The sequence below is a fragment of the Myotis yumanensis genome, unplaced genomic scaffold (genome assembly GCF_028538775.1).
Source record: "Myotis yumanensis isolate MYYU_CA2020_CCGP unplaced genomic scaffold, mMyoYum1.0.hap1 SCAF_22, whole genome shotgun sequence".
Taxonomy (NCBI): domain Eukaryota; kingdom Metazoa; phylum Chordata; class Mammalia; order Chiroptera; family Vespertilionidae; genus Myotis; species Myotis yumanensis.
In genome coordinates this window covers 3,646,211-3,663,296 of record NW_027223773.1, presented here as the reverse complement: position 1 = coordinate 3,663,296, position 17,086 = coordinate 3,646,211, and the positions used below count along the sequence as shown (strand labels likewise).

Below are 17,086 nucleotides of genomic sequence, written 5' to 3'. Positions count from 1 at the left end.
ACCTGCAGGGAGGAATGGAGACAGCCACAGGCGGGATTTCTGTGCCCAGGAGCCCCGAGGTGCCCCAGGATCAGCGAGGACTTAAATACCGTCGAATGGAACCTGACGGAACTTCGGAAGCTGCCAGGACAATGAAAGAGTTTTGTTTCCAGGAATGGGGGTAGGGGCGGGGGCATCTTCGGGGAATCGGAGCTGAGGCCTAACGTGTTGGCGTCCATCCATCCGTCTGTCCGTCCCAGTTGCCCCCAGCCGGCAGGACGGGGCAGACCCGCAGAGAGCCTGGTCTCAGGTATGAAAACCCAGGCCCACAGCCTGTGATGTAGGTTTTCCGAGTAACACTGGAGGGGGCGCCCCCCATCCTGACAAACCACTAGCACAGCCTGGGGTTCCCAGCCAGGGGCGCCCGGCAAGGTCTGTAGACGCGTCCAGTTGTCACAACTCACTTGGGGGTTGCTCCTGGCATTAGAGGGAGGAGGCCAGGGCTGCTGTAAACATCTCCCTGCACAGGACGTCCCACACCCGAGCACTAACACCCCCGACCCCCAAATGTCAGCGGTGCTGAGGCTGAGAAACCCAGCACCTGCCCGGGGCCCTGAAAGAGCACCTTTCAGCATTCACAGGTGAGTTGTCCCGGGACATGGCCCCCTCAGGTGGCCGTGGGCCAGAGTGGCTTCATCCACAAGCCATGGGCTCACCTGGGCCCGAACAGGCCTCCACAGGGGACCACACCCTACACTGGCAATCAGAATGAAGGCAGAAAAGCAAACATGTCTGGGAGCCCTGGCTCATCTCACTCCTAGCCTCCTAGCCCTTTGGGCTCAACGGGTAGACCGTTGGCATGCAGAATGAAGCGTCCTGGGTTCAGGTACGGTCAAGGGCATGGTCAAGGGCACATGCCTTGGTTGCAGGCTCCTCCCCAGCCCGGGCCCTGGTTGGGTGCACGCAAGAGGCAACCAATCGATGTGTCTCTCTCCCATCGATGTTTCTGTCTTTCCGTCTCTCTCCCACTCTCCCTAAAAATGAATGGAATCATATCCTCGGGTGAGGGCTAAAAAATAATTAAAAATATACTCCCGGGAAAAGTGCACACTGGTCCTGCATTCCGCTGCCTTCCCGAAAGAGAGCCCTGGACGGTGGGAGGCAGGGCACCAGGAGCCCGGATGGACAGGCCTGTGCCCGCTGCCCGCAGTGAGAGCCACAGGCTGCACACAGGGCTGGAGAGGCCGCCTGGAAGCGTCTCCCATGACTAGGTCATTCCCTCGCGGGTCAGATCGCTTTCATTGGGGGTGTTACCCTGGTTAGAAAGGGGACAGGCAGGGCTGTGGAGCAGCGGTTCTCAACCTGTGGGTCGCGACCCCTTTGGCGGTCGAACGACCCTTTCACAGGGTTCGCCTAAGACCATCCTGCATATCAGATATTTACATGACGATTCATAACAGTAGCAACATGACAGTGATGAAGTAGCCACGAAAATAATTTTATGGTTGGGTCACCACATGAGGAACTGTATTTAAAGGGCCAGAGGTTGAGAACCACTGGAAGGTCTTAGCTTGCTATGAATTAGCAGCTAGGTGGCTAGAAGTGAGATGCGATTGGGAACTTTTTAAAGAGATTCATTCTACAAGGAAAGCCCGAGCTTGCTCGCCAGCAAAGGACAAACTGCGGGGGAACTACATACGAAACCGAGGCATCATCGACAAGGCGGGGAGCCTGACCTTGGACGCGACTCTGAATTCCCTTCTCACAGAAACTGCTGAGTAGATGGACCAGGCTACTCCTCCTCCAGCCCAACAGAGCATCCTCTTGGTATAATTTTCCGTATGAGAATGTCACCGCGGTGTAAAGGTCAGGGGATTCGGTGGCTGATGAGATGCCCCCGGCCCATGGCTACTCTGATGGCCAGGGCCTCCTGGGAGGGTGACGCACGGTCATGGGCTGCTGAGTCCTTGCTCCGAGCTGCCGACCCTCAAACACACTGTGTGTGGCATGAACCTGGCTTCCCTCCCAGGTCCATTCTTGTCCCTGAAAGGTGTCCTGTGCTGAGACAGGAGAGGTGGCCATGGGACGGCCGGGCGCGGTCCCTGGCGTCAGCCGTATGGCTCTGCACTCCCTGCAGAGTCGGGGAAGGGAGGACCATCCCATGTTGGTGCCCACGGGACCTCCCGGACTGCTGGCCGCGGTGGGAGGGGGCAGGGTGTTTTGGTGGCTTCTCCCTGAATTTCAGGACATTTTCTTCCCAAAGAGGCACCTGAAACTGTGGGAACGTCCCTTCTCCCTGGGACCTCGGTGCTGGCGCTCCCAGGTGACACCAAATCTGGGCTGAGCTTGAGCATCTTCTCTCCAAAGACGCAGAGCTTCGATGATGCGGGGAGCTCCCCGCCTCGCATCTGGGTTCCACTGTAAAAAGCCCCCTCCACCAGGCAGCCCTGCCTGATTTCTCAGCTGCACTCCTATTCCCGGGGCACTGGCTTCTTCGTTTCCAGGAGACGTTTCCCAAAGCCTGTGCAGCTCGCCCTCCCAGCCATGGCTCTGCGGGCCCAAGAAGCCATGGGGCCTCTGTGTCCCCCGTCTTCAGGAATTCCCCCCCCGCCCCCCCCCCCCCCCCCCCCCCCGCCGCCGCAGGCTGAGTCCACCCAGAGCAGCGGTGAAGGAGAGAAACTGAGGACCGTGGGTGCCGAGCAGAGAGGTGGCTGCACAGATGAGGACCTTGGTGGGCGAGGCTTGGACACAGCACCAGACAGCTCCTGAGGCCACCGGGCAGCTGGGCAAGCTGGCCACCCTGTGGCTGCAGCAGGAGCGGGGGCTCGAGGTAGGATCGTAGTCGTCGGATCTGCTGACCAGAGGCAGGGTCTGCAGGGCGCTAGCGTCACTCGGAAAGCAAGGGCGGTGTCTGACAAGCGGCCGGAGCCAAGTGGACACCTTTGGTGCCGGTGTCGGGGCTGAGTTACAGAAAAATCCAATCCAGCAAAGAGACTAGTCGCTCCCCGGCCTCAGAAAGAAAATGCTTGTAAAACATATTCCTGCAAAAAGGAGGGAGGTGTATGTCCACCTGCAGAGGGAGGTGCGGGGGACAGGAAGGGGGTGAGGGAGGAGTGAGCTCTTCTTCTGAGAGATGGACCTGACTCCAATGGGTCTCCAGGCAGAAGGTGGGTGCTCCCAGCAGGGAGGGGAGGGAGGGGGTGGGTGCTCCCAGCAGGGAGGGGAGGGAGGAGGTGGGTGCTCCCAGCAGGGAGGGGAGGGAAGGGGTGGGTGCTCCCAGCAGGGAGGGGAGGGAGGAGGTGGGTGCTCCCAGCAGGGAGGGGAGGGAAGGGGTGGGTGCTCCCAGCAGGGAGGGGAGGGAGGAGGTGGGTGCTCCCAGCAGGGAGGGGAGGGAGGGGGTGGGTGCTCCCAGCAGGGAGGGGAGGGAGGGGGTGGGTGCTCCCAGCAGGGAGGGGAGGGAGGAGGTGGGTGCTCCCAGCAGGGAGGGGAGGGAGGAGGTGGGTGCTCCCTGTGGCCTCAGCACACCAGGCTTGTCCAGGAAGCTGGGGGACAAGGAACAGTATTGCTGCCTCTTCAGGGGGGTCCCGTCTGCCCGGTTGCCATTGCGGCCGCTGCTTGCTCATGATGCTTTCATGATGGCAGACAGCTGGGTCTCAGTGCAGAAGTGGCCGGCTCTCAGGGGCTCCCGGGGTCTTCATCTTCTGCGGGTGAGTCTGAGTGGGCACAGCTCGGGGGAGCAGCTGGGACAGCTTACAGGTCACTGGGGAGCCCGTTCCAGAGAAGCCACCCCCAGGTGGAGGTGCGTCACCTGGTCACTCCAATTCCCGTTCCAGGGTTTAGGAACTAAGGACTGAGTGGGTTAACTTCAGCAGACGATTGTGTGTATGAGAGAGAGAAAGAGAGAGAGAGAGAGAGAGAGAGAGAGAGAGAGAGAGAGAGGCTGGTTGATGGGGGACCTAAGGAAACCATTTAGAAGGCGTTTGACAGCTCAGCGAGAGGCTGAGGATCGCATGACTGCGTAGCGCCCTTTCCTACGGATCCTGGGTTCGTCTGCAAGTGGCAGAACTCACTGAAGCTCCAGGACCCAAAAGCTCAAGACCTTCTCCTGCCAAAGATGGGAACCTGGCAACGGGCGGGCCCTGGGGACACGGGGCCACAGGGTCTCCTGCTCCTGCTCTCAGGACCACAGTCACCGAGTTTGCCTTTCTCTCTGCCTCCACCCTCCTCCCCACAAGACAAGCTTTGGGAACAGACGGCAGGAAACCATACACCCCGGTCCCTTCTTCACTCCCAGGAGCAAGGTCCTCTGTGAGTAATGAACCGTCCAGGGGGGACCGAGGGGAGCTCACCCCCGCGTCCCCCACCCACAGCGGCCTCGGCAGGCCCAGCCTGCGACCCATCCTCCGTCCCCCAAAGCAAACACGTCTCTAAGATACTCAGGGGCCTCCGGGCACCGCAACGTGGTCATCCATCGGCCCGCGTGGTTCTTGATCTCAGCGAGGGGTGGCCGGCTCCTCCCAGACGCCCTTGTGGGGCGGGAGTGGGGGGGGCTAGTTGGCGGCCAGCTTGGGCCGCCCCAGGTGGGTTGGCACGTCCAGTCCTGTGTGCAGGGTGACCTGGAAAGGAACGCAGGGCGGGTGAGGAGGCAAGGCTGCCCCTGCGAGCCCTGAGCGCCCAGGGCACACGGCCACGTGCGACCCTCTGCTGCCGGTGCCCACAGGCAGCCGTGTCTCCGCATCGTGGGGCTGTGGGCTCAGGTCGCTCAGGCGCGGCCCACGCGTGGGCCCCCAGCAGCGGGTCTGCGCCTCTCTCCTCGGAATGAGAACCACCCGGCCGCCCAGATGCCCCTTGGACGTCCCCTGAGCACCAGGGGGCCGCAGCCAATGGTCCCGGGGGACGGGCGAGGTACCTGCACGTTGCGGTTGAGGCTGAGGGCCGGCATGAAGACCCCGTCCACGTGGCTGAAGGCCGTGGGGCCCTGCTGCTGCCCGTTGATGAAGAAGGTCAGGGTGTGCTGGGTCAGGTCCAGCAGCACGCCCACGGTGGCCCCCTTGCACACGCCGCCTTCCGTCCTGCGGAGAGAAGCCCCCGTGGGGCCGTCACCACACCCAGCCCGGGATGTCGGGGTGGCTCAGGGACAATCGCCTAAATATAGAGGGTGTCCCAAAATTCACGCAAGAAGTAATTTTGATAGAAAACACAGGTTTATAACTAAAAATTGCAAACTTTTTATTGGTTCATAAAGCACACAGCCTAGGGTTATGTGTGGAATAGCACATCGGGTCAACGGCCTCCACGGCTTTGCTGGCACATCCGCAAAGCCGTGGTCTTCATTGGTCTTCATTGTCCCTGCCCCTGGGCCATCATTGGTACTCGGTCATGCTTATCAAATGGAAGGGATTGACATCAAAGGGCAACAGATATTAGCATCTGATTCAGTAAACCCAGTAAAATTAGGCTTTTACTTTTTGTTGTTGTTGTTGTTATTGCTCACGCAAAATTCAAATCTTGCGTGAATTTTGGGACACCCTTCACCTATGCTGGCCGGGCCAAGGGCAGAGCGCACCTGTTGGTGTGGGAGTTGCAGTGCATGAACCAGCTGCGGTTGTTGTCCACGTACATGGCCCAGGCCTTGTCGTCCTTGCCCAGCATCATGTCCTTGACCACGCTGGCCCGGGCCACCCCGAAGGCGGGGTCCGGGTGGTTGTCGTAGCGGTCCACGTGCAGCTCCCAGTAGTGCACGCCCTTGGAGAAGGCCGCCGTGCCCAGCACCACCCGGTCGTCGTAGCTGCTGCAGGTGGCCGTCTGGTTGTCGTTGGACAAAATGATGTCCCGGTGCCCAGAGTTGGGGTCAAAGGTGAACCAGGCCACTGGAAAGGAAGGAGGCGGGGGGGAGCCGGTCAGCGGGGGGGGGGGGGGGGGGGGGGGTGTTGCTAGCAGGCTCTCACCCGGGCTCGGAGACAGAGCCCGCACCTGTGTCTCCCCCGGACACCCCCGTGCTCACCGTCCGACGTCTGCAGGACCACGGTCTTGCTGTAAGGCCCGACGCCGGAGGAGCTGAAGGCCTTGACCCTGGCGTTGTAGGTGCTGTTGAAATGGAGGCCGTCGATGGTGCACAGGGTCTCCTTGCCCACGTACACCTCCTGAAAGAGAGCCGGGGACACGGCCGGCACCTGTTACCTGGAGGGTTTCTCTCGGCGGCATGTTGACATTGAAAGTGTCAGAGTGATGCCCGGCCAGTATGGCTCAGTAGTTGAGCGTCAACCTTAGGAACCAGGAGGTCACGGTTCGATTCCTGGTCAGGGCACATGCCCGGGTTGCGGTCTCAATCCCCAGTGTGGGGCGTGCAGGAGGCAGCCGATCCATGATTCTCATCATTGAAGTTTGCATCTCTCTCTCCCTCTCCCTTCCTCTCTGAAATCAATAAAATATATATATTTTTAAAAGCCTTATTCCTGCCTCAGGGCCTTCGCACCTCATCACTCTGTCCTTGGAGCCAATAACCTCTCTGGTGGCATCAGAGCGACGGGCGGCCTCTCAGGCTGGCCCAGAGGTTGGGGCAGTGAGAGCCACTCCCAGCCTGGACCTTCGGGCCCCCCAGACCCGCAGGGGGCTCACCCGGAACTGCCCCCCGTCGCCGTCGTCCAGCTCCAGGATGTAGCCGTCCACGGGGCTGTGGGTGAAGGGCGGCAGCCTCCAGGCCAGCGTGACGCTGTTGTTGCGGGTGCAGCACTTCTCCAGCTGCAGCAGGGGGCCGGGCGGCACTGCGGCAGGGACAGGGACGTCAGGGTTAGAGCGTGACCCCTCCTCAGGGCACCGGGCCTCTATGGCCCCCTCCCCATCCCAGGGCCCGGCCCCCTCCCTCTCACCATCCCAGGCCCCCAGGAGGAAACCTGGCTGAACTCCTCACCAGCCACCCTGCAGCCACTCCCAGCCTGTCCTGTGCACCCCTCGCCCCCGGGGTCTAGACTCCAGGTGGGCAGGTGAGGGCAGGCACAGGGTGTCCGGGAACCTCCGGGGCCACAGAAGGTGCCTCCCCCACCCACCCAGCCACCCACTGACAATCACTGGTTTCCACTGTTGGACTGGAGGATCCGTGGGAATTCTAGCAGAGCCTCCGTCCACGTGCCTCCAGGCCCACAGGGACCCTGGGGGCCAGCGCACAGCTTACACCTGGGGCTGGGATGGTGCTGGCGGGGGGGCGGGGGGGCGGGGGGGGCGGGGGTGGGGATGGGGCTGTAAAATGCAGACATTTAAGCCTTGTGCTGGGAGCATGTTTTATTTTATTTTACTTTATTTTATAAGAGAAAGTTTATTCAGAGAGTCACAGAGGTGGAAGAAGTGAGCCAGCTGGGCTGCGTGGGCTCAGGAAATAAGTCACAGAGGCAGAAGAGGGGCCCCTGGAGCTTAGGAGGGAGGAAGGCAAAGGTCAGGGCCTGGGGGAGGACAGGAGGACGGGACAGTGTCTGAATGGACAAGGATGCTCTCTTACTAATGGGACAGCTCGGGTTCAGGCCAGGGGGCCACCTGCCTGGGGCCACCCAGCGAGTGGGTGGCTGAGCTGGGAGTTGAGCTTCGTCTGTGACTCGGGCGTCCCTCCCCTCCCGCTCCACCTCCCTCCCAGTATCATGACCTGGTAGTGCAGGGGTGGGGAACCGTTTTTCTGCCAAGGGCCACTTCGATATTTATAACATCATTTGCAGGCCATGCAAAATTATCCGTTTAAAAATTAGCCTGCTACGCCCACCCAGCACAGCTCAGTGGTTGAGCGTTGACCTATGAACCAGGAGGTCATGGTGTGATTCCCAGTCAGGGCACATGCCCAGGGTTGCAGGCTCAATCCCCGGTGTGGGGCGTGCAGGAGGCAGCCGATCCGTGATTCTCTTTCATCATGGATGTTTCTATCTCCCTCTCCCACTCCCTTCCTCTCTGAAACAAATTTTAAAAAATTTTAAAGAAAATTAGCCTGCTATATTTGGTCAAGCATTTAATGAACTCACCCCTCATGCCTTGGCAGGGCCAGACCAAAGGATTTCTCGGGCCTTCTATGGCCCTCAGGCCGGACGTTCCCCACCCCTGTAAGCTGCCCCTCAGAGGGGCCATCTGTTCTGAAAGCAGCCCTGCCTGAACTGGCCAGTCCCGGCTCACCCCTACATTTCATCTGGATGAAGTCCAGCTGGTGGATGGCCTGCAGCAGCGGCTCACTGTCCAAGGTCAGGTCAAACTCCGCGGACACCTTGGGCTCCAGGGCGCCTTTGACCCACTGCTCCTGAGACACCTGGACTCGCTTGATCAGGGCGTCCGAGATCTTAAAGGGAGCACCGAGGTCAGGGTTTGGATTTGAAGAGGAAAAATCATGTAGCGAGTAATGAGGGAGGCATTGGGGCCTTGTCCCTGTGCCCGAGGACAGGACGGGGCTGCCCTCGGCTAGTGTGAAGCCGTGGACGAGAGGAAATGAACCCTACCAGTGCGACAGGCGGAACATGCAAACGCACTGTGTGGTTTAAATCCTATCTTAAGCCCGGCTGGTGTGGCTCAGTGGTTGAGCCTCGACCTAGGAACCAAGAGGTCCAGGTTTGATTCCCGGTCAGGGCACATGCCCGGTTTGTAGGCTCCATCCCCAGTGGGGCCGTGCAGGAGGCAGCCGATCAGTGATTCCCTCTCATCATGGATGTTTCTCTCTCTCTCGCTCCCTCTCCCTTCCTCTCTGAAATCAATACAAATAAATAATAAAGTTAAAAAAGGATGAGGACTCCGGTCTTCTGGAACCCTTGAGCAAAGGACTACTCAACTCCAGGCCGCGGGAAGGGGTCTTCCTAGCGGAGTTTGGGGAGTGGGGTGGGGCTGGGGGAAGGGAGCGAGCCCACCTGGGCCCTGGGAGCGGGCTCACCTGGAGGAAGCCGGCAGGGTCATTCTCCTTGATCACCTCCAGGCAGTACTCCATCAGCCCCGTGGACTGGCGCAGCTTCAGCGTGCAGTGGTTGATCTGGTCCCAGACCATCTGCGGGGAAAGAGTCCCTAGTCACCCCCTCATGATCCGAGGAAGAGCAGCCCGGCTGCGGCGAGAGTCACAGAGAAGGTTCTGGAAGAGGTGGCACTGGTCCTGCCCACAGCGAACCCGAACCCTCTATTCTCGCCGTCCTGCTCCTGAGCTCCGCGTGCCCTCGTTACTGGGGGATAAAATGGATCCATTCCCAACAGTGGGGCCACAGCCCCCAACAGAGCAAACGTCCTGAACGAACTCTGGGTAGACGAGCAGAGAAAGTGCAGAATCTGAAACTCCCCCACAGCTGGTCTCCCTTCTCACCGGTCTCAGGGGACTCGATGGTTCACCAGCCACGGACCATCCCCAGAGCTCACTCCTCCTTTCCTGGAAAGTAGTATTTCCTGCCCTGGCCGGTTTGGCTCAGCGGTTGGAGCATCAGCCCTTGGACTGAAGGGTCCTGGGCTTGATTCCGGTGAAGGGCACGTACCTGGGTTGCAGGCTCCATCCCAGATCCCGGTTGGGGGCATGTGGGAGGCAACCAACCGATGAGTCTCTCGCACATCGGTGTTTCTCTCTCTGTCTCTCCCTCTCCCTTCTACTCTCTCTGAAAATCAATGGAAAAATATCCTCAGGTGAGGATTAACCAAAAAAAATAGAAAAGAAAAGAAAAAAGGGAAAAGGAAGTAATATTTTCCAATGCGGTTGGCAAATGTCTATAAAATAGATGGAGCCTTGGGACTATGAAGCCGTCCTTCGTCAATGCCGCGTGCTCACAGGTGCTGCCCAGCCCAGGAGCCCAGCACCGTGCGAGGGGACCCTCCCCTCCCCTTGCTGGCTGGGTCCTGTCATGGCTGCCAGTGCAGGACCCAGCGGACACGGCCGAAGAATGGCAGAGCTGGGACCTGAGCGAACTCGGCCTCGTCACCGTCAGTGGTCACTTCTACGCTGCGAGGCGAGAGCAGGAGTCCCTGAGGCAGCACACGGGGCTGAGGCGGCCGGGGAGGGTGGACTTGCCACCGGCAGGACTCGGGGCGTCCGGCGCTGGCTTTGGAGGGACCGCATGTGTGTCGACTGGCTTCAGGGACAGTCACGTGAGTACGTGGGCCCAGGGGCAGCTTGCTCATCCCTTCCTTGTTTCATTCACTCGCTTATTCATCCGTTCACTCATTCATTCACTCACTCACTCATTCCTTCAATTATTCCTTCATTAATTCACTCACTCATTCACTCATTCACTCACTCACTCATCCTTCAATTATTCCTTCATTGATTCACTCACTCATTCATTCATTCACTCACTCATTCCTTCCATTATTCCTTCATTAATTCACTCACTCATTCCTTCATTCATTCACTCACTCATTCCTTCCATTATTCCTTCATTAATTCACTCATTCATTCATTCACTCACTCATTCCTTCCTTCACTCATTCATTCATTCATTCATCCATTCACTCATCGGTTCACTCACTCACTAATATGGACTCAGTGCTCCACCCGTGCTGGGTGCAGAGGCTGCGAGGAGGACAGGGAGGGAGGGGCCTGGGCGCCCAGGTCTCCCGGGGACCTACCTTCAGCTTGTGCTCCCGCTCTTTCGTGACCTTGGTGAGAAGCTTGGCCTTCTGCCGAGTCAGAGCCTCGACCAGCGCGTCACACTGAGCGACCAGGCAGGCTTCATAGTCCAGCCCGTTCTCCTGGGGGAGCAGAGAGGGTCAGGGGAGGCGTGCTGAGGTCTGGCGGGTGCTAGACACACGGAGGCGCGTCCTGGAGTTACCGAGACGCGATGAAACTGGAAACCGAGTAGATATGAACTGGGGGAGAGGAGCCGTGAATCGAGCCACATCTCTCTGGCGGGACAGTCCTTAGTCATTCAAACCTTGTTCAGAGAGTTTTTATCGTCACAGGAAATCCTCCTGGGGGCAGGGGAACAGGCTGCAAGCTGCGTTCTGCGTAATCCCGTCCTATTGCGTGTGCACGTGTCCCAAGCAGCCATCTCCGACTGAGTCCCTCAGTCCCTTTCCTCCATCCTGACTGCTGCTTTCCAGGGCCACGACGTGTATGTTCCTCCACGTGCACACTCACACGGAGCACACGCGTGTGCACTCTCCCTCACACTCCGAGCTCCTGAGGCCAGACTCGGTACCTGAGGGGTCTGCATCTGGCTCAGGATGTGACACAGCAAGAGTGCTACAAATACACTTGCTTAGGCCCGGCCAGAGTGGCTCAGTGGTTGAGCATCGACCTAGGAACCAGGAGGTCACGGTTCGATTCCCGGTCAGGGAACATGCCCGGGTTGCGGGCTCCATCCCCAGTAGGGGGTGTGCAGGAGGCAGCCAATCCATGGTTCTCTCTCATCATTGATGTTTCTATCTCTCTCCCCCTCTCCCTTCCTCTCTGAAATCAATAAAAATATTTTTTAAAAATACACTTATTTGCCCTAACCGGTTTGGCTCAGTGGATGGAGCGTCGGACTGCGGACTCAGGGGTCCCAGGTTCGATTCCAGTCAAGGGCATGTACCTGGGTTGCGGGCACATCCCCAGTGGCAGGTGTGCAGGAGGCAGCGGATCGATGTTTCTCTCTCATCGATGTTTCTAACTCTCTATCCCTCTCCCTTCCTCTCTGTAAAAAATCAATAAAATATATTTTTTAAAAATACCCTTATTTACTAAATAACACGTTTACATTTGGATGCATTGATGACATGGGTACCCAACACCCTGGACAGGCTGACACCGTGTAGGGCTGATGCCGTGGCCATGCAGGGGGTGCACGACTTCTCTCCAGCTCTTTCTATGATTCTCTCTCACTGAGCAGATGCGAAATCTCCTGCCCGTATCAAGTGCCACGTGAGCGTGAGTGGACCGAGTGTGGTGTCTGCCTTGTCTGAGGCTGCAGGACAAGCCAGCCTCCTCGCGTGCATCCCTGAACACGTGCTCGCCACACGCGGCCCTCTCCTCTGGACACCTCTCCTGAGCTTGCAGCACCCGCCGAGCTCCCGGCGCTGCGGCCCGCTCACCTGGATCTGCTGCAGAATGTTCTTCAGCTGCACCAGGAACTCCTTCGCCTCCTTCGCCTTGTCGGAAACGCCATTCAAGGCCTGGGACAGCTGGGCCTACACCGGAGTCACAGGTTGAAGAGGAGAAGGAGGGGTTAGAGGAAAACAGTTTACACTTCATTGTGAAGACTTGTGTGTAGCCCGGCTGGTGTGGCTCAGTGGTTGAGCGTGGACCTATGAACCAGGAGGTCACGGTTCGAGTCCCGGTCAGGGCACATGCCCGGGTTGCGGGCTCCATCCCCCATGTGGGGCGTGCAGAAGGCAGCCTATCCATGATTCTCTCTCATCACTGATGCTTCTATCTCTCTCTCCCTCTCCTTTCCTTTCTGAAATCAATACAAATATATTTAAAATAAAGAAGTTATCAGCACATGTTTTTCTGCAGGAAACCAGGTCGCTGAGGTTAAATATGCGTTTTATGCACCCTATGCTTTCCCGCAGGTGTAGTGGTTTTAAGTGTAAGAACTTGAAAAATAATAACACACATTGGTTACTGCGGGGCAGGTACTGTGCTAGAGGCTACACACACAGAATCACACTTACTCCTTACAACAATGGTTGGAATTAGGTATTATTATCCAGTGGGCTTTAAGCCCTGCCTAAAGCTTACAGAATTACAGGCGCTGAGACCTGGAGGTAGGTCTATGTAATTATACAGCAGGGCGTCTCAGCAGAAACACTATTGACATTTGTGGCTACATCATTGTTTGGGGGAGGTGACCTGTGTACTATAGGAAGATTGGCCTGGCTGGAGTGGCTCCGTGGATGAGAGTTGACCTATGAACCGGGAGGTCGAGGCTCAATTCCCGGTCAGGGCACAAGCCCGGGTTGCAGGCTCCATCTCTAGGAATCTAGTGGACAGAGGCCAGGGAGGCGGCTAATCTTTTTTTTTTTTTTTTTAAATATATTTTCATTGATTTCAGAGAGGAAAAGAGAGGGAGAGAAAGATAGAAGCAGATGAGAGAGAATCATCGATCGGCTGCCTCCTGCACGCATCCCACACTGGGGATCGAGCCTGCAAACGAGGCATATGCCCTCGACTGGAATTGAACCTGCGACCCTTCACCCCGCAGGCTGATGCTCCATTCACTGTGCCAAACCAGCGAGGGCGCTAATCTTTTTTTAAAATATATATATATTTTAATTGATTTCAGAGAGGAAGGGAGAGGAATAGAGAGATGGAAACAGAAAGGATGAGAGAGAATCATCGATCTGCTGCCTCCTGCCTTTTTAAGGTGTGAAACATTTACTGGAGAGAGGACGCTGAATAATAAGTGTCCACATTTGCAGCTGCTGTCGGGGACCCTGAACGAGGGACTCTAACTCTGCCAGGCCTGACTCACTGACCTCAGGGGCCTGAGAGTCCAGTTACTCAGCTGAGCCTTTGGATGAGCCATGAAGATGCACGTTCCTTCCAAGAACTGACCCTGCGCCTGCCTTGGGGCCATAATCAAGCGCCTGACCTGATTGGCAGCCACCAGGGAGCTCCAGCCAATAGCCTAAGAGGCTGTTCCATTCTCACTGGAAGGTGGCATCCCAGGCAAGTGCTGGGGAGGGAGGCTGGGGCAGCCTGCAGATGCCAGTGGGCCTCGCTATCTTACTCAGAGCCTGCTCTGTGACGGCACCACGCTCCCCCGGGAAAAGGACGCAGCCTTCTTCAAACACGGTGCCTGGGGGTGGAAAGTGCTGGAGACTAACAGAGGAGGGAAATTTCTGCTCTGGAAGCCGGTGGGAGTTCAGCTCTGGAGGGAATAGTGTGTCCCTTCACCGAGGGCTGGGATCGAATCCTTCCCGCCTTCAGAGATGGTTAACCAAGTGCAAGACTTGGGACATTTTCCCGCGAGCAGGCGGTAACACTTGAACTTAAAAACAAACTTTATCGAGGGGGGAAGGGGCTCTGGACGCTAGTGCCACCGAGTTAACTCATTAGCCCTCGCTAGTTGGGGTCCGTGGTTAGAGTGAGGGCCTGCGAACTGAAGGGTCCCGGGTTCGATTCCGGTCAGGGCACATGCCCGGGTTGCAGGCTGGATCCCCAGTGAGGGGTGTGCAGGAGGCAGCCGATCCATGATTCTCATCATGGATGTTTGTATCTCTCTTTCCCTCTCCCTTTCTTTCTGAAATCAATAAAAATACATGTTTTTGTAACTTATTAGTCAACTTAAGGCGTGAAAAAAAGCACGCTTCTGCATTCTGGGTGCCCTTTATGTAGAGTCATCTTTCCTACTACGTCATCTTTCCATGCCCTTCCCATCTCCAACACCCAGCTCAGAGCACCTGGAGTTCATTGAAGTGTTTGTCCAATGACAGATGAGAGAACAAGGGAATGAATGAATGAATGAGATCATCCCTGCATGAATGAATGAATGAATGAATGTATGAATAAATGCGGTCGGTCCCGAGTGAATGAATGAATGAATGAGGTCAGTCCGCTTGACCCTCTGGCCAGCCCTCGCCAGTTCTCCAGGAGAGAGGCCACGCCCCCGCCCCCCGGCGCCCCCGCCCCGCCCCGCGGGCGCTCACCCACCTTGTGCTGCTTCCACATGGCGCCCAGCGGCTTCACCTCGTGCTGGCTGTGCCGGCCCTCCTCCAGGCACAGGTAGCACACCGGGGTGCGGCAGCCCGCGCAGTACATGCTGTAGTTCTCCAGCTCGTGCTCCGGGCACGTGGGGAACTTGCGGGCCGCGCCGCCCCCGGTCGCTCCGGCTCCGGACGAGGCGCCTCCCGGACTCCTGCAGCCGCCGCCCGCGCTGGGGGCTCCCGGGGCCGCGCTCGGGGCCGGGGACGCCGAGGCGGCCTCGGCGGGCGGCGGCGGCGGCGGCTGCACCAGGCGGTGCTTGGCGAAGGGCCCCCGGGACGGGTGGCACTTGAGCTGGCAGGCGGCGCAGTAGAGCACGTCGCACTGCTCGCAGAGCGCGGCGGCCGGCGCGGGCGGGGTGCGGTCGCACAGCTGGCAGGTGGCCAGGGCCGGGGCCGCCGCCGCCTGCGCCCCGCGGGCCTGCTGGTGCCGCTGCACGATGGCCTCCAGCAGCCGGTTGCGCCGGAAGCCGCGCAGGCCGCGGTGGTCCAGGGAGGCGCTGCGGTGGCACTGCGGGCAGGTGATGGCGCTGGAGGACGAGGCCAGCGAGGAGCAGGCGGCGCCCCGGGCGGCGGCGGCCGAGGAGCCGGGCGGCGCGGGCACCATGGGCAGCACCCGCACCCCGTTGGGCGACTTGAGGCTCGGGGTGTACGAGCCGTACCCGCTGTCCGTCTCGCTGTACAGGCTCAGCTTGTCCGCGTGGTCCCCTCCGCCACCGCCCGGGCCGCTGGCTGCGCCTCCGCTGCCGCCACCGCCGCAGGCCGGGCCGGGCGCGGCCTCAGGGTCCGGGGAAGGCGAGGCGGCGGCGCCCGCGGGCAGCCCGGAGCCCCGCGAGTGCAGGAGCGGCTGCGGCAGGTGCTGCTCTCCGTCCGGGGTCTGCACCGCGATGGTGCGAGCGCAGGGCAGGCAGACGTTGTGGGAACAGGGCAAGATGATGGGCTCCCGGAACAGGGAGCCGCACACGGGGCACTTCAGCTCCTCCTCCATCGCGGCTCGGGTCCCGGGTGGATGGCCCCAGCTCGGGAGACGGGCGCAGGGCGGCGCGAACGCGGTCAGCACCGGGGAGACTGGAGGCGGGGGCGCCACACGGGCATGTCTGCCGCGCAGCTCGGGGCACGCCCCTCTCTGTCCCGGGGCCGCCGCCCTACGACGACGGGGAGCAGGAGAAGGGAAGGGTCCTCACCTCCAGCCCGCGAGGCTCCGGCCTCAGCGGCCTCCACCTGCGGCCCGAGTCCGGAGCGCGCCGCCTGCTGCCCTCGCGGGGGCCTGCGAGGCTCGAGGTGATGAATCAGCACCGGCGCCGCCAGCGGCCGCAGCGCGCGCGTCCTCTCCACATCAGGACCGGCGCCCGGCTGCCGCTCGCTGCCTCGCCTGCTCCAAGCCCGCCGCTCCAGTGGGCGGCTGCCCAGGGCCCCCCGCTTTGGCCGCTGCCCCGCCCCCAAAAGGGGCGATCCGTAGGGGAGAAGGCGGGCGAGCAGGCCGCTTGACAGCGGGGCTGGGTTCAGCACCATCAGTCGGCGGACAGCGCCCGGGAGCCTCTAGTGGAGCCCGAGTTCAAGGCGCGCACGGACCGAAGAGGGGCCGCCACCTGCCGGGTCTCGACGCCAGTGACGACCCCAGTGCGGCCTCGCCGGCCCGGAGACCTCCGTGCGCCTCCCTTCTTGGCGGCCGCTGGTGCGGCCAAATGCGCCCTGGGCGCTCTTCCTGCGGCCGGGATGGTTCTCCGCGGCTGCTCCTGCGGCGCCTCTGACCTTGGCCGCGCGCTGCGCAGCCGGTAGGCGGAGGGCGAGAGCGGGGCTGGCTCGGGGATCCCCTCCCCGCCTCCCTCCGCCGCCGCAGCCTCCTCCCCGAGCGGCGCGCCGAGGAGTTGTAATTTCCAGGGCAGAGAGGGGTGGCGGGGAGGGGAGGAGGGGGGAGGCGTCAGCTCAGCGAATAAGGACTCAGCGCCTCTTGCAGCCACGGAAGTGAAGGGGCAATTTTAAGGGTTTCGCGGCGAGGATCATTGTTAATAAGAATCTAGGACTGGGGTGGAGAGCGCATCTTGGAGCGGTGCAACGCCCCGCCCCGCCCCTCCCCGCCCCGCCTCGCCCCTGCCACCGTCTGCCCGGCCCACTCCCGCTCCCCCATCCGCCCCCATCAAAAGGGGAGTCGCGGGGACCGAAAAGGCCAGTTGTTTACAAAGGGGGAGGGGGAGCGGGGTTTGACCGTCGCTTCCTGCATCTGGGATGGAGCAGAAAGACGCGCGTCCCAAGATGTCGGACACCAAGTCAAAGGGCGAGGTATTGTCTGATGAATCGAACCGCAAGCCATTTTGGCTCTCCGGGTCCATCCAGTCGCCGATGTCAGTCCTCCGGCGGCCTGAGCGAGGACACCAGATGGGATTCGTAACATTCGTCTTCCCTGCGGAGCGCGACCGCGCGCGCCACGTAAGGCCCGCGCCCCGGGAACCGCGCGGCCCGGGCCAGCCCTCCCCGGCTGCGGCCCCGCGGG

At 60.1% G+C, this 17,086-nt stretch overlaps 1 protein-coding gene across 15 annotated transcripts; it reads right to left on the bottom strand.

Annotated features, from left to right (window-relative positions):
* Window positions 1-3,410: 3,410 nt before the first annotated feature.
* On the bottom strand, window positions 3,411-15,583 carry TRIM67 (tripartite motif containing 67). 15 transcript variants are annotated; one of them, XM_070401078.1, is made up of 13 exons: window positions 15,444-15,583; window positions 14,838-15,338; window positions 14,546-14,750; window positions 11,983-12,078; window positions 10,537-10,659; window positions 8,870-8,980; window positions 8,128-8,287; window positions 7,153-7,158; window positions 6,598-6,743; window positions 5,918-6,122; window positions 5,546-5,849; window positions 4,889-5,051; window positions 3,411-4,595 (listed from the first exon to the last, which is right to left on the bottom strand). In XM_070401078.1, exons 1-13 carry the CDS (start codon window positions 15,581-15,583, stop codon window positions 4,530-4,532), a joined length of 2,226 nt encoding a protein of 741 aa, XP_070257179.1. In that variant the 3' UTR covers window positions 3,411-4,529. The 15 variants fall into 15 exon arrangements, with proteins under 15 accessions (XP_070257179.1, XP_070257182.1, XP_070257178.1 ...); XM_070401081.1 differs by having other exon boundaries at window positions 5,972-6,122; XM_070401077.1 differs by having other exon boundaries at window positions 5,546-5,932; window positions 5,980-6,122.
* Window positions 15,584-17,086: the final 1,503 nt, after the last annotated feature.